The following is a 16,214-nucleotide window of genomic DNA, read 5'->3' on the forward strand; positions in this document are numbered from 1 at the left end:
CCTGTCTGGAAGGGAAGCTGTTTCTCCCTGTTTGGCCACAGACTTTAAAACATAATATCATTTAGTATCCATATTTCCTCATAGGGTGTCAATACATACATTTCACAGAGATATTAATCACCAGTATGTCATTAGCTTTCAGAAAAGACCTCACTCTATACACTTCTATAATATAGCAATATTGTATTCAATCAGTTGATTCAATTGCTTATCACTTGAAGTTCGCCCCCCACCCCTGTAATTATACACCAGTAAACCTTTGCAGTGTATTCTTCTGAAAAGTAAAACCCAGACCCAGCTTCTCTCTCCTGCTGGGGTGTAGACGCCATGCTGTCTCCTCCCTGACTTGTTAGTGTGAGGTTTGCCTCCACTCCTTGTTAGCTTGATAGGTCTGTTTACTCAATATGTAAATACATTCTCATTGTCTTTCAGAGTACTTTGGAGGAGTGGGGGAGGTTTACGTTGGATATTAGGAAAAAACTTTTTCATTAGGAGGATGGTGAAGCACTGGAATGGGTTACCTAGGGAGGTGGTGGAATCTCGTTCCTTAGAGGTTTTTAAGGTCAGGCTTGACAAAGCCCTGGCTGGGATGATTTAGTTGGGAATTGGTCCTGCTTTGAGCAGGGGGTTGGACTAGATGACCTCCTGAGGTTCCTTCCAACCCTGATATTCTATGATTCTAAGTGACTCCCAGGAAAGGAAAACACATGCCTTTTTCTGGGGTAGACTTGTTTACCATCTCCCTCTGACATGCCTGGTTTAAACACACTTGAGTCATAATTCTAGCATATATCTGTAATTTTTAATACCCACTGCACGGATACCTCACAGAAGAATATAAAATAAATGATCAATGAGTTGTTAGTTTTCCAATGATAACTTGCGAGGCATATTTTGTACAAAGATTATTACAGTAGTATGTAGGGTGTGAATACAAGAGTGCTTAGTGTCCAAGAGGGCCATGTCCGACTCTCTGTTTTCTCTCCCTCTGTCAGGGTGGCTTGTAATCTGTGTGAAGCATCTGTGCTCAGGAGGGCTGCCAGTTGTATCTGGGTCATGCACAGTGGGAGGAAGCTCCATTTACCTTTATCCTCCTGACCTTACACAGACCAACCAGGACTTGCCACAATCTGGCCCTTTCTGAATGCAAGATATTTAGTGCCAGATGCTGCCCTTTACTGTCCCTAGTTGTGGTGTGGTTTGCAAATGTGAGACCAGTGGAGATACAAGAGCATAAAGGGGGTCAGAATTTGGCCCTTATCTATGTACTTGCTGGATTAATTTGTACATTGGCGCCTCCTCATATGTGTAGTCAGCAGAGAGCTCTCTGTTTACATGTGATTTTACACATCTTTCATCTTAAGTCACATCTAAATGTAAAATCCAAAACTCAGGGTCATTATGTGGATTTGTGACATCCTCTATAGAGCTGCGGATCCATAAACCAATGAACAGATTATACAATCTCTCCTATATGTGTTTTTTCATCTCTGACAGGTGTAATATTGATAATATCCTTAGTTTAATAAGTCATTCGGCCAAGCATAATTCAATAGAAGTTACCAATATATTTTGCACTTTCCTTAGCTGTTTCATAACATCATGTTGAGAGAACCTAGCTGAATGGAAATTGCATATAAAAATGTAAATGGTAGATTGCATTACTCTGTGAGACTTGGCACACAGCAAAATGAAAGGCAAGTCATGCACTAGTTTGTCCGCTAAGACATGCTGCAGTCCATCTAGCATGTCCTAGCTGATAAACCAACCTGGGATATGTTTTTAATTTCACTGTGAAGTCTGCTACATCTCACAAAGTACTGCAACCCGAAACATTGCAGTACATGGTGATAAACAGAACTAAGTTTTCTACATCTCAGTTTAGTTGTACCAAAAGAATAATAATAATAATTAATAATAATACTTATCTCTTAGATATAGCGCTTTTCATCAATCAATCTCAAACAGCTTCACAGTCTATAATATATTTATCCTCACAAAAACCTCTGTGATGTAGGAAATACCATCATCCCCATTATAGACATGAGGAATTGAGGCACAAAGAGGCTAAAGAGACATCTAGACTGCACGCTTTTTACAGCAGCATATAGAGTACATCCACTACACCCCCCACCCCAGCACATGTATAAATATTTATTGTAGATGGTGAGGTGCTGCTTAGGCAAGTAGAGTAAAGACACACCTGATCCCTGTGTGATGAACCCAGATACAGACCCTACTTGGCGCTCTACAGCCCAAGCAGTGCCTCCCCAATTTACACTGCAGTTTTGACCGGTGCAATGTCCCGCTGCCTCTCCACTGCTGGAGTCTTTCCCTGCTGCAGAGAAAGGCTCCAGCAGTGAGAAAAGTCTCGGGCAGAAGGGAGGCAGCAGACAAAGGCTCAGGCAGCTTCCTTCTGCTGGAGCCTTTACCCACCACAGTGAAAGACTGGCAGAAGGGAAAGGCTCTGGCAAGGAGGAGGCAACAGGGAAAGGCGTTGGCAACTCTCTGCTGCTGGAACCTTTCCCCACTGTCTCCCCCTGGCAGAGCCTTTCCTTGCCACAGTGAAAGGCTTTGGCAGCAGGAAGCTGCCCGAGTTTCCCCACAGCCTCCCTCCCACTGGAGCCTTTCACTGATGTTTGTAGTTATACGTACCCTACACATCGCTGCCAATGGTGTGCAGTATAGATGTAGCCTAAGTGACTTGTCCAGGGTCACACAGGTCACCATGGCAAAGCAGCGTATTGAGCCCAGGGCTCCCATGTCTTAAGCTAGTGCTGTAACCACTGGACCATTCTTTCATGAACATTTTCTCAGAAAAAGCCATAGTGCCACAGATATATATGGTACTGCTGAGCTGTTTTATATGCAGTTTATGATTGCAACAGTTACAAGTAGGATATGAGAAATGGTGGCAGCTATTCTAAGCTTTATAGGATGCTTTCTGCTCAGATTGATGCTGGCTAACCTGTTCAGAGCCTGCAGTTTGAGACAAAATTTTTGCCCTTGTTACCCAGTGCTAATCTCATTTCTACTGTGCTAGGTAGAGAACTGGTTAGGAAATCTGTCCTGCATTGGACAGGCAGAATGAGACACGCAACAGACAAAATCATGTAAATCAAGGTCCTTGTACCAGGTGGTCATTAATCTACGTTAAACACTGACATTTGGCAGAATCCTAGCTAAGAAAGGCCCCCCACAGCTGTCAGACCATCATAAAAACAACTTTCATAACGAAGAGCCATGTTTTCCTCCATTGGGGCTTTCCTCAGAGTGGGATTGCACCCATATAACTGAATGGCAAATTTGGCCCATTGAGTGGTATGAAGTGAATATTGTGCTGCCGTTATAGTGTGCAGAAATGCAACTTGTTGTTTGTAATTAACTCAATATTGTGGCAGCCCCACTGAAGTCAACTGTAATTTTGCCATTGACTTCACTGGGGTCAGGGTTTTACCCTTGGATTTTGAAGCACAGGCACCGACTTTCCAAAGTGCCGGGGGTCAGGCCCCAGCCCCACTCCACCCTTCCCCCAAGATCCCACCTCTTCCCACCCCTGCTCAACCCCACCCTGCCTCTTCCCACCCCCGCTCCACCCCGTCCCCCGAGCGCACCGCATCATCACTCCACCCCCTCCCCACCAGAGCCTCTTGCACGCTGCGAAACAGCTGATTGCGGCAGGCCGTAGGCATTGGGGTAGGCGGAGGCGCTGATCTGTGGGGCCCATCACCTGGTGGGAGGCGCTGAGGGGATGGGGGGAGTTGATAGGGGGGCTACTGGTGGGTGCTCAGTGCCCACCATTTTTTCCCCATGGGTGCTCCAGCCCCAGAGCACTCACGGAGTCGGCACCTATGTGAAGTACCCTTATGTATCCTTGGGCTTTGATCCTGCAGACTCTTCCACTCTGATAGCCTACCCTCCACTCCGCAAAGTCAATGGAGCTTTGTGCAGGTGCAGTGATCTGCCTATGTAGAGAAGCTTGCAAGATTTGGGGCTTAGTTAATTGTAAAGGTATACTGCATTTCCAGGAGGGAGCTGCATTTTTAAAAAAAAAAAGTGTATAAACATTAGTAAAAATCAATCCCCAAACCAGACACCAAGAACTACAGGTTGAAAAACGATTTAAGTGCCATCGTTAACCTGCTATTGCTATTGAGTTGTGATAACTTTGGCAAATGTGAAATAGGGTTGTTGAGTTTATTTGGTGAATATATATATATATATATATTGCATCTCTGAGCATATCCTTCGCTCAGAGCCAATTTCTATGTAGGTGAGAAGCAGCAGCCCTATCCCGCAGTGCTCTCTATTTGTCTTGTGTTATTAAGAAGTTCTTACAAGCTTTGTTTTTGCTCTTTAACATTTGCAGACAATGTAGCTCATTTTCCTGAATAGAGATTTGTGCGTTTCATTGCCTAAAGCAGGAATGTTCATTTATTACGGAATCAGCACATTTTATTGCATGAAAATGGTCTTCATTTGTTTCCATATCACATTGCCTCATAATAAGCTATATTACTAGGTTCTGGAATGCTAGGGGAATGAAGGATTAGCGGAGACTCAATGTACCTTGAACTTTCCCTTCCTTGGCAAGGAAAGCTTTAAATGCTAGGTCTGAGTGTTACGAGATTTTTTTGTTTGTTTGTTATTTGCCAGCAACTATAAAAGCAGACAGCTGCTGTCTAATGAAAGAATAAATTAAAACAAAGACAAAAATCAGTGAAATACATCATTGCAGCTGGGGCATCCAGGCTGCTTTGTATTGATCTAAACAAAACATTAGGCAGATATGGATCAAAAATGGATGTGTGTGTGTGTGTGTGTATTGTTTGTTGGTTTGAACCAAATACCTAGTGAAACTCAAAGCCAAGTGAGTTGTTTGTTTGTTTGTTTGTTTTGTAGAAATCAATGAAACTCCTCTAAATCTCTCCTATTCACAGCTTCCTTCCCCACAAAAGGTACAGGCTCCTATTCTCCCCTGTTGGTCATCTACCCTCCTATCACTTTCTACCATCTTCAGTGAGCATCTGAGTGGCCCTTGGATGACCATCAGATGGCATATTGCTGTCCTATATGGATAGATAATTATATATATATATATCTCGAGAGAGAGACATTTGTTTTAATTGTGGGCTGGTTGCTGGCTTGATGTCCCCCATCCCTCCATCATACATACCAGTTAAGGGTCTCCTGAGAAGAGTGATGGGAACAAGGGGCTTCCTTGGCCCCTATTCTCCAGCAGCGGGACTGGTAACAGTTGTTCTCTCTGTCTGTCTAGCAAGCTAACTAATGTAGGTATATCTTTGCCATGGTATCTGAGTGGGAGTTGTATTTGTTCTCACATGGGAATGGAGATTTTCTTAGGCCCAAACACTCTAGCTTGTCTCTCAGCCCTAGAGTAAAAGGGCTGGGCAACAGGGTACTTTGGAAGAATGAGGGAATGCCAGGTTGCCCTCTCAAAAGCATAGTTTATCTTTAGGAATACCACAAAACATACATTCCGTATTGCGCAGCACCAGAATCTTACCCTTTTCCAACAAGCGCTGTAGATAGAAAGAGCCCTTTCAAAGCCTTCAGTGTCTAGGTGGAATTACAGCATTGGGAGAAGAAGAACTGAGTCAGATGCGATGCCAAGTACTTTGTTCTTCAAAAGCAAATAATTGTTCCTTACTCATTTACTTTTCTTTTCTTTTGCTTCCAGAAATCTCCTTTATGTTTACCCACAGAGGTTGAATTTTGCTAATCGACTGGCCTCTGCAAGGAACATTACCATTAAGATTCAGTTTATGTGCGGAGAAGACGCTACCTGTGCAATGCCGGTAATATAGACTAAATAACAGGATCAGACATCTGTGGAGCATACTTAGTTAGCTGCAGTACAGACAAAACATGTGAAGGGTTGACTTGTGACCTCATGCTTCACACACAGCTACGATTTTTTGTGGGCCTTGCACTGAAACCAGAATGGTTTCAATCACAGTGCTCATGAAGCATGCAGTTCACATCAGGAAGCAGGGCTCAAGGACTGAGGAACAGCAGAAGAGACTTGTAGTTAGTGTGGAACAGGAACATATCCTCCTGTATTCTCTAATGCTTCATGTATTACATGAAAGAGTAAACATTCTGTAGCTTCTATTTAAAAAAGAATAACATTGCCTTATATATGAGTGCCATGTTGGGAACTCTACCAGTAAATCCACAGAGGTTCAGAAACCTGTTAAGAATGTTATATTCTGTGTCCCACTGAACTAATCCTGGGCACTATGAATACACAAATATCAGGTCCATCCATGCACAGCACTGAGGATAGAACCTGTGACCTTGACACTGGAACAGTAAACAGATCCACAGTGAGACAGAACTGGTAAACATCTTCGTATGCAGATAACTATTCCATTCAGCAGCCCAAGATATCTAGATATCTTTGTGTGTGTGAAACTATGCAACCTTGATGTTCTTTTAACAAAGTTTTCTTTTAGATGTTTAAATATACAGTATTGAAAAAAGTATTTAAATCTGAGTGTTCTATTTTCTATCAGCATGTTGTCATAAATGGGGTGTGTAATATATGTACGTCTCATTCATGACAACCTGCTGATAGAAAATAAAATACTGTCATTTTTCAACATTTAAATCTTTCTGAAAGGTGATATAAAATTTGATAGCTATATGCCTGGTCACTATTACTTTTATTTTTGAATACAGATCATTTTTGGAAAGTCTTCAGGTCCAGAATTTTTGCAAGAGATGTACACAGCTATCACATATCATAACAAGTATGTGTACTATTATTAATATTCTTTTTATTATATATTAAATACCAGTCATTTGCTCAGGGATGTTTTTAACTCTACATAGCTTTTAAAAATACTTTAACCCCACCCCCCACCGTTGACTAGTGAAATTCCATATTTTTCTGATTCCAAATACTGCTTTGAAGATTTGTCACATTCAGAATTGAAATAATCCCATTCATTGAAATCATGGAGAGTGGGGTGTATTATTATTATTATTATTGATGATGATATTAATTAGTTTTATTTTTCAGAAGGAAATTCAAGGATTTTCCCTATTTGAAAGTTAAGAAGTATGTCCACAAGTAAAAAGTAGTTCTGGGACTTTAGAATATTCCTCATTGGGGTGAATTAGCGGTTCCAAACAAAGCTAAATAGAAACACTCAGGTGAATTTGGACCCAGAATTTAGGTTTTGTTAAAACAAGTGTTTTCAAAACCAAAGATTAATAGAAGGCAGTTTCACAAGTGTGGAGAGAAGAGACATCTGAGGCATCTCAATGTGCTCTCTCCATTTCTGCAGTGCAGCTAATTCACAGATTTATGTTTACATATGAGTACATCATTGGCCTACTTGAGTTAATACACATCTTGATACATCTAGCTATTTGGCTAGAGATTTAGACCACTCATATCATAGTAGTATCTGGGCCCCTAAATGCAAGTTAGCCTTCCTGCCTGTTTCATGTTTCAAGATGTGTGTGTTTGGTATTTTTAAAACAGGTCTCCTGACTTTTATGAAGAGGTGAAAATTAAACTGCCAGCTAAACTCACAGAAAAACACCACCTACTGTTCACATTCTACCATATCAGCTGTCAGCCAAAGCAAGGAGCATGTGTAGAAACCCTCCTGGGATATTCAGTAAGTCACTTGTGATTTACACTTCAGCTTCCTGCGCACACAGGCCTTTTGTAGAAATAACTAACTAATTTCCTCACTTAGTCCCCAGCCGAAGTGACAAAAACACTCTATCTTGTTATTAGAGAGACAAGGTGGGTGAGGTAATATCTTTTATTGGACCAACTTGTGTCTGCCATCCTGGGACCAACATGGCTACAACAACACTGCAAATATCCTGTTATAACAATTTCCAGACATGAGTAATAGGTCTTGATTTTAACACTCCCCAGCACCCACATCTGCATTCAAATGTTATGGCTTTTGTGGCTACATCAAAAGAATTAACAAGCACAGGTACAGATCACAGACTGGATCAGATGCCCTGATCTTGCAAAGAATTCTGCAGGTACTTAACTTTACACACTGAGAGTGGTCTCAGTGAAGTCTGACCTTATGTCATGCACTGGCTCTTATGTCATGCAGGCAGCGGCGGCTCCAGGCACCAGCGCTCCAAGCGCGTGCCTGGGGCAGCAAGCCGCGGGGGGGGCGCGGCCTGACGGTTGCTGTGAGGGCGGCAGTCAGGCAGCATTCGGCGGCATGCCTGTGGGAGGTCCGCTGGTCCCGCGGATTGGGCGGCAATTCGGCGGCGGGTACGCCAAAGCCACGGGACTGGCGGACCTCCTGCAAGCATGCCACCGAATCCGCGGGACCGGGGACCTCCTGCAGGCATGCCGCCGAAGGCAGCCTGCCTGCCGTTCTTGGGGCAGCAAAAAAGCTAGGGCCGCCCCTGCATGCGGGGGCATGATGACACTTCTGCAGATTTTGGCAGAAATTACTGTGGAGTCAAAAACAGTTCTGGTCGATATCTAATCATTGTTCTGTTGACTGTAATTATCACAAACTAGATAAATAGTCATACTCTCATGCAGTAATGAATATCACTTTGTTTTTGCCTCATCTATTTCAGTGGCTGCCAATTCTATTAAATGATCGTCTCCAGACTGGACATTATTGTCTTCCTGTTGCCTTGGATAAGTTGCCTTTAAACTATTCAATGCATTCTCCAGAGGTAACAAACAAAATAGCTAATAGATACTATTTCCCCAGTTAAAGGGGCATTGTCGGTATTTTAGGCTCCAACATTTGCCTAACTTGATTGGAGGAACCCTTCCCTATGCTTAAACAAATCAACCAACCAATCAACCAACAAAAAGATTTTAAAGAAAACCCCTAAACCAAGTGGCTGTGCAGTCATGCACTTGCTTGTGGGTGCCAAAATAATCACTTGCTAGTACAGACCTCCAACAAGCTCCATCCTTGGGGTTTGGGTCATATGACCCTTAATACTCTCCTGCTACTTAGTGGCTCATAACATCCAACTATCCCACAGTGTATGGGAGTGTCACTGCCTAGAGTCTTCAGGAAAGGTGTTGCCAAGGGTGGAGAAGCAGGGATCAGGCTCCCCCAAGAAGACAGTGAGGTGGAGGACAGAGCCCTCTAAGAAAATATTGCTAATGTAAAGGGGACCAGACAGATTCAAACTGCATCACTGACCCCAGTCTCTCTGGCAAAGCAAACCAGAACCCCATGCAGAACAGTGTAGAGTGGAATAAAGATGTGGAATAAAAAGGTGATACCTGAAGTACATCTAATTTGTAACTAAAAAACACCCTTAAAAGTTATGTGCACTCTATGTAAACAGTATTTGCTATTTGGCTACTTACAGGAAAAAGTGCTAAGCTGATCATCTTGTTATTTTATCTTTAACACAGAAAGTTCCATCACAGTCACCTCCAATTAAATGGGTCGAAGGGCACAAGGGGGTGTTTAACGTAGAAGTGCAGGCTGTTTCATCTATTCACACTCAGGTAAAGAATCTACATCCAATCTTTTACATGCAACATAAGCTTCACTTGAAACAGACTGCTGGCGCTTGGATAGCTGAAGGGTGAATGGGATACAAAGCTCTTCACCTCTTGGTTGCCCGTTCAAATTTTGGTGACTTTTTTACTTCTTAGCCAACCATCTCTATTGCTCTGTGATTGTCTGTGGCTGCAGCAATACAGAATATGCAGTAACTGTCCAGCGCCACATGCTGAGTATTTGATTGTATTCACAGGACAACCACCTGGAGAAATTCTTCACTCTGTGTCATTCTCTGGAAAGCCAAGTCACCTTCCCAATTCGACTGATGGAACAGAAGATCACAGAGGCTACCCTGGAACACGAGTTAAAACTCAGCATTATTTGCCTGAATTCCTCCCGCCTTGAGCCCCTGGTCTTGTTTTTACACTTGGTGCTGGAGAAACTGTTCCAGCTGGCTGTGAAGCCCATGGTTATAGCTGGTCAGACAGGTACTTATTAAAGCATGGCCCTTGACTAACAGAATAGCAGTAGGGTTAGAAAGGGCCCACAAGCAAACCAGGTGGGTGGATGGAGACATTTTGCTAAATTGGCTGGCTCTAGTTTGATATTAGCTGATTTAGCTTCTAGAGGGTATTTATGGGGCTTTGAGATAGGGGAGTGTTCAACTTCCTGCAGCTTATTCAGGAAATCAGCACGTCCTCTGTACCCAGGTACAGTATCTGCTGACTGACATTTATATCAGTAACCGAATATCCAAAGTTATGATCAATGCCAACACAAATTTTGGAAGGGATGTAAAGGGGCTTAAGACGATGTCTGACTATTAGAGATCAGATTAGGAAAAGATCTATGTTGGGGGAGCAGATTAGTCCATATCTGCCAACTGCAGGGTTCTTACACCTTTCTGTGAAGCAATTCGGGCTGGTCACTGCCAGAGAGAGGATACTGCTTGGATGGATGTTGGGTCTGATCCAATCTAGCAATTCTGATGTTTCTGTGTTTAGCTTTGAATTTGTTAAAGTGTAGATTAAACAGTGAATGGATTAGATGTTATCTGCTCAAAGAATGCCCTGTCTTAACTGAGTTATGCCCTTTAATGCTGCAACTAATTCTTTCCCTTTGGTTCACAGCCAATTTCTCCCAGTTTGCCTTTGAATCTGTGGTCGCAATAGTGAACAGTCTTCACAACAGTAAAGATCTGAGCAAGGACCAGCATGGGAGGAACTGTCTCTTGGCATCATACGTCTACTATGTGTTTCGCCTTCCAGAGCCTCAAAGAGATATTGCCAGACTAGGTATTCTTGTTGCCTTCTCCATAAAGTAATTCCCTTCTCCCTGACCTGCCCCAACCCCTCAGATTGTAGGTAGCACAGGTGTGATGACATTCGGAGTCATTTGTATTCAGAAGGAGCAGAATTTAAAAGATACTTTAATGTATAGTCCATGCAAGAAATAAGAGAGAGGGCAACAGTGCATTGGGTGCAATAGGGCATGCTGGTGCCATTAGGAGCAGCCCTGAGCAAGCTGCACCACCCCAGAAATAGTCTCAAGTGGCATTGTGTCCTGCTCCCAAGGAGTGGTTACATACCTCTCAGCCTGCCATGGCCCAGATGTGGGACATGGTGTCTGACAAAGACACACACAGACCTGTTCAGGTGGGAAACTTTAAAATGTGGTGGGATTCCTTTCTTCGGTGTAACTCGCTCTCTCTGGAACCTCCATTTCTGAGTGAGGGGACCCCAGATTTATGTGCCATGTTGGTAACTTTCAGAGTAAAATGAGTGACATCCCTCAAATTGGGGGACAGTAGAGAGGAATGGGTAGTGAATCATAGAATATCAGGATTGGAAGGGACCTCAGGAGGTCATCTAGTCCAACCTCCTGCTCAAAGCAGGACCTAATCTCCAACTAAATCATCCCAGCCAGGGCTTTGTCAAGCCTGACCTTAAAAACCTCTAAGGGAAGAAGATTCCACCATCTCCCTAGGCAACCCATTCCAGTGCTTCACCACCCTCCTAGTGAAAAAGTTTTTTTTCCTAATATCCAACCTAAACCTCCCCCACTGATCTATATCAGTGACTCCCTTCTGATCTATACCAGCAGGAAATTACTTCCCTCCTCCCGCCCTCCGTGCTGGTTCAGCTATTCTGGAAAGAGAGTAGGGGGATGGGGCCAGGCTCCACCCATTCCCCACCTACCTGCTCCAGGGCGGGAGTAAGCAGATGAATAACCCTTCGTTTTCCTATATGCCTGGACCCAAAGAGACGGGGGTGAGAGGTGATAGGGAGGGGGGTTTATTCCCCTGCTCAGGTGTGTAGTCTGAGCTCTTCTTGAATATTTGGCTGATGTTGGGATGTGGTAAATATCAGGGCTTATCCACACCTGGAAATTTACTGAAAACAGCTATTCCAGAATAATCGTTCCTGATTAGCTATTCTGACACATTTCTGAGTGTAGACAAGCCCTCAGTTTCTATCACCTACATCAAGGGTGGAGATAGAGTTTTGAGCCCAGATGTGTGTACATCAGTCTAGCGTGCAGCAAGGGACTAACAGGCTGTCTCTGAAGTGGAAGGAGAAAGGAAGGAAAAAGAAGCTGCTGCTGTGGAGCTGTTGCTCTGATCTTCCTCTGGTGTTCTCTGTCTTGGTGCTGTGCTGGACAGCTCACCACCCTTCCCCTAACTCGGCATCCTCTGGCTCCGGGCCTAGTTAGGTTATCAAAGGTGAGGTTGGTGGAGAGGCTTTCAGAATCTACATGCTGTTCTTGCTGTGTTTGCTTTAGGAGCACAGAGTAAAACTGGCTTTCATGGGATCATAATGTTGTGTTAATATGATATCCAGTCCTGATTTAAAAAAAAAACGTCTTCCCGTGACCAGGTGCAGCAGGAAGTGCCAATTTGCCAGAGTCTCGTTATTACACATTTGGGCGCACCACAGCTGTGTCTGTTGGGTCCAGACTTCTCCAGAGCCGGGTAATGAGCTGCAGCAATCCAGATATTCATGGTACACAGACTGCTACTGATGAGGAAGTCAAAAATATCATGTCATCGAAGGTAAGGGAGGAAAAGAAAGCTTGGTAGCTAGAGATGGGGTATAACCCAAAACCCAGATGAAGGACTCAGATCTAGACTTTGTGGGTGGACTCATCTCTACTCATATATGCTGCATATGCCACCAAGAAGTCTTGCTGCTCACCTGGGAGCTAAAACAGCAAGCTAAAGCTCTGGTGCCAAATCTTTAAGTCCTTTCTCAGTGTCCCAGAGAAGTCAACAGTAGTTTGACATCAGTAAGGTCTTCAGAATTTTGTCTCTGGATGGATGGATTTTGTCTCCACTGCAGGATGTGCATATTTTCAGATCTCTAATTCTTTTCTTGTGTTCTGAAAGATCTATACATAACAATACCTAGGGTGTTTATGAGGGACTTGATCCAGCTCTTGTTCAAGTCAATGGAAAGAGACTGCTGTTGACTTCACTGGGGGCTGGATCAGGCTCCAATGAGGGTTAAACACATCTTACAAAGAAGAATTGCTCTTCTAATGCCGAGAGGGAAAATATTCCATTTCTTCACAGCCATTTTTTATAAAATCACAGTGCCTGTTTAGTGCTGAATGTGTGCACTTCAAGTGAGAGACGAGGTGGGATGTCCATCATCAGCACAGTGATTTTACATCAGCTAGTATGGGCACCAAAAGCATCTGCTTTGGTGATGAATTCTTCTTTTGTGAGTCCTTAATTTGCCCATTGAATTAAAGTGAAACATAAACTGATTTTCTTCTTTTCCTTGTTCAGAATTACATAGATTGTTGATGTTAATTATGTGTAGCATAGTGCTTTTGCAGTGCTTTGTTTTCAAACTTGATTATAAGACACTTTCTGAATCTGTTCTCCATCCAATGTGCATGTGCATCTCCAATTAAAGCGAATGAGACTTATGTGTCTAGCTCGAGGGAAATAAAAGAGAAGAACTAGTCATATTTGCAGGTTATGAATATTTGATTTGTTTATATGGATATATTTATTCATCCATATCAGTTTTTAATAGTGTAGACTTGTATTTAATTGTTTATGAATTTTACTCCTATTTCCTGTGTCCTAAAACATAACTCAGCTCTAGAGTTTTTTAATTTACCCAAATTAAAACAAAGTTAACATGTAGGTTATTAAAGCTGCATCACATTAATAACAACATTGCAGGTTATTAAAGCACGCATCACAGCAATTTACAATGCTTGGGTGAGTACTGCCATTTCACCACCTTTTAAATGGACGTTGTTTTTAATGAAAGAAACTCCCAGCTGTCATTTTATTTGGTGGTTCTAAATATGAAATTTCTTTCAAGAACAGCTCTTGTTGAGTGGATGAATTAAGAGAGCTTTAAAGTCTAAATGCAATACTTGAGTAGGCCACGTGGTGGAGATATTTACATTACTTTCCTTTGAATTCCAAATCCTGGCACTGTTTCCCTCCCTCCTCCCTCCTCCCCGCATTACGGGGTACGTGTGAGAGAGAGGATGGTACGGGAGATTTGTATTTTTTTTTTTTACACAACTAGCAGCTGACTCTCCTTTGTTTAATTAATTAAAATCCCCCCCCCGGCTTTTGGCCCTTTTCTCCAGGTTGTAGATCGCAGCTCCAGCCGGATGTCTTTCTATATTGAAGCCACCAGTGACACATCAAATGCGTCTGTAAGCCCAAGACCATCCAATAAAAAGGTAGAGTGCCACACAATGCGAGAGCAATCTGAAGCCTGGCTGAGAGCTGTTAAACAGCTGCTAAAACAAACTTTGCCAGTAACACTTAGATGAGGTGCAGGGGAGAGGGAAAGAATTAATTGATCAGTTTTGGCAAATAAGCTTTGTGCCATAAAAGTTACGTTTATACCAGGGAGGTTGACCAGTAGATAAATTAATATATCTTCATTTTTGTTTCAACCCCCTCAATCTCAGGCTCTTTAGATTCTGTTTCCCAAGTAGTTCTGGCAAGTAACAGAATGCTTTACAGGTCAATGTATATGATGGAGACTCTTTACTTTGACTTGTAATGATCATAATGGATCAGTGTTTCCCAAGGTAAAGGAAGGGGAGTGAAGGACTAGTTGTGGTCTGAATTCACCAAATTGGCTTTTCCCCTGCTCATAGTCTTTGAAACCAACCCAATCTGTCTCTCTGACCCAAAGTACATGTTCCAGGGTAGCAGTTATTAGGAACATAGGACCTCCCATACCAGATCAGACAAGTGATCCTTCTAGTCCAGTCTGCTGTCTCTCACAGCGACCAGCAACAGCTGTTTTAGAAGCAAGTGCAAGATACCCTGCAGTAGGTAGTTAAGGAATAACTTGCCCACAGGGGAAGTTTCTTCCTGACCTCTGTTAGAGTTTGAGTTATGTCCTGAAGCATGAAGGTTTATATCCATTCCTAATTATTGAGGGATTAATTATCCTGTCTAATGTAACTGGAGATGTTCCCATTATCCATATAAATATCCAGTACCTCTACTTGTATACCTTTTGTATAGAGAATGGACCATGATGCAAAGTTTGAATCTGGATCTGAGCTTCCTAAAAGTTTGGGGTGCTTGGATCTGGGTTTTCAGTTCAGAGTCATCTTTACACTGTATTGTTTTCAAGTAGGATCCAGTGCAAAGGTCTTGCTTTAAGGATTCCTTCATTCCCACCCTTTAGCGTTCACCATCTTCCCCCCAACCTCAGAAACGCTAATGCATTACACGGAAGTGCTCAGAATCAGTATAGCAGGGGTAGGCAACCTATGGCACATGTTCCAAAGGTGGCACACGAACTGATTTTCAGTGGCACTCACACTGCCCGGGTCCGGGGGGCTCTGCATTTTAATTTAATTTTAAATGAAGTTTCTTAAACATTTTAAAAACCTTATTTACTTTACATACAACAATAGTTTAGGTATATATTATAGACTTATAGAAAGAGACCTTCTAAAAACGATAAAATGTATTAAATTAGAGTGAATAAATGAAGACTCGGCACACCACTTCTGAAAGGTTGCCGACCCCTGCAGTATAGGCTGAAATTCACTCCCTAAACACATTGCCCAAAGCCCATGAGTTATGGGCTCGAGTAATGGCTGCTTCCCATCTGCACCTTCATTTGGTGATTCCTCAGCACTGGGTGTGGCTACAGTGACCCCTCACCCCACCTGTCCCCATCACACCTGTCATACCAGCTTATTCAAAGCAGCAAAGGTGTGAATCTCTCCAGCATATATGGAGTGCAGAGGCCTCCGTGCCCAGCAGCTCCTTCCACATCACCCCCCTCACACAAAAGGCCACTGTAGTATGGAGGGCCTTGCACACACGGAGTGAATTTCACCCACACAGTATTGGATTGAGGGGTCAGTGTTGGAAGATGAGTTCAGTTTAAATCATTTCTCACCATGCTGTGTTTGTTGCCTAGCATTTCCATGAAGAGCTAGCACTGCAGATGGTGGTCAGCACTGGGATGGTGAGAGAAACCGTCTTCAAGTACGCCTGGTTCTTCTTTGAGCTGCTGGTAAGATTTTGTTCACAGCATTATATACAATTGAGAAATTAAATGCCATTTGTGCCCAAAGCCACAGATGCAGATTTGTTGCTGTCTTAACCACCTAAACCCCCCAGTGCATCACAACCCACAGTTTAGGAACATGCTCAGACTGTGTGTGTGTGTGTGTGTGTGTGTGTGTGTGTGTGTGTGTGTGTGT

The 16,214-nt window shown here is 43.0% G+C and overlaps 1 protein-coding gene across 1 annotated transcript in view; it reads left to right on the forward strand.

Annotated features, from left to right (window-relative positions):
- Positions 1-16,214, forward strand: part of DOCK8 (dedicator of cytokinesis 8) — an 80,120-nt gene that overhangs the window by 20,294 nt on the left and 43,612 nt on the right. The window contains exons 10-19 of the mRNA XM_026652400.1: positions 5,702-5,819; positions 6,706-6,776; positions 7,517-7,655; positions 8,602-8,703; positions 9,407-9,502; positions 9,754-9,988; positions 10,631-10,795; positions 12,377-12,552; positions 14,118-14,213; positions 15,929-16,024. Of these exons, the coding sequence (XP_026508185.1) occupies positions 5,702-5,819; positions 6,706-6,776; positions 7,517-7,655; positions 8,602-8,703; positions 9,407-9,502; positions 9,754-9,988; positions 10,631-10,795; positions 12,377-12,552; positions 14,118-14,213; positions 15,929-16,024 (1,294 nt within the window). The remainder of the gene's footprint in view (positions 1-5,701; positions 5,820-6,705; positions 6,777-7,516; positions 7,656-8,601; positions 8,704-9,406; positions 9,503-9,753; positions 9,989-10,630; positions 10,796-12,376; positions 12,553-14,117; positions 14,214-15,928; positions 16,025-16,214) is intronic.

Source organism: Terrapene carolina, unplaced genomic scaffold (genome assembly GCF_002925995.2).
Source record: "Terrapene carolina triunguis isolate 2854851 unplaced genomic scaffold, T_m_triunguis-2.0 Scaffold113, whole genome shotgun sequence".
Lineage (NCBI taxonomy): Eukaryota > Metazoa > Chordata > Testudines > Emydidae > Terrapene > Terrapene triunguis.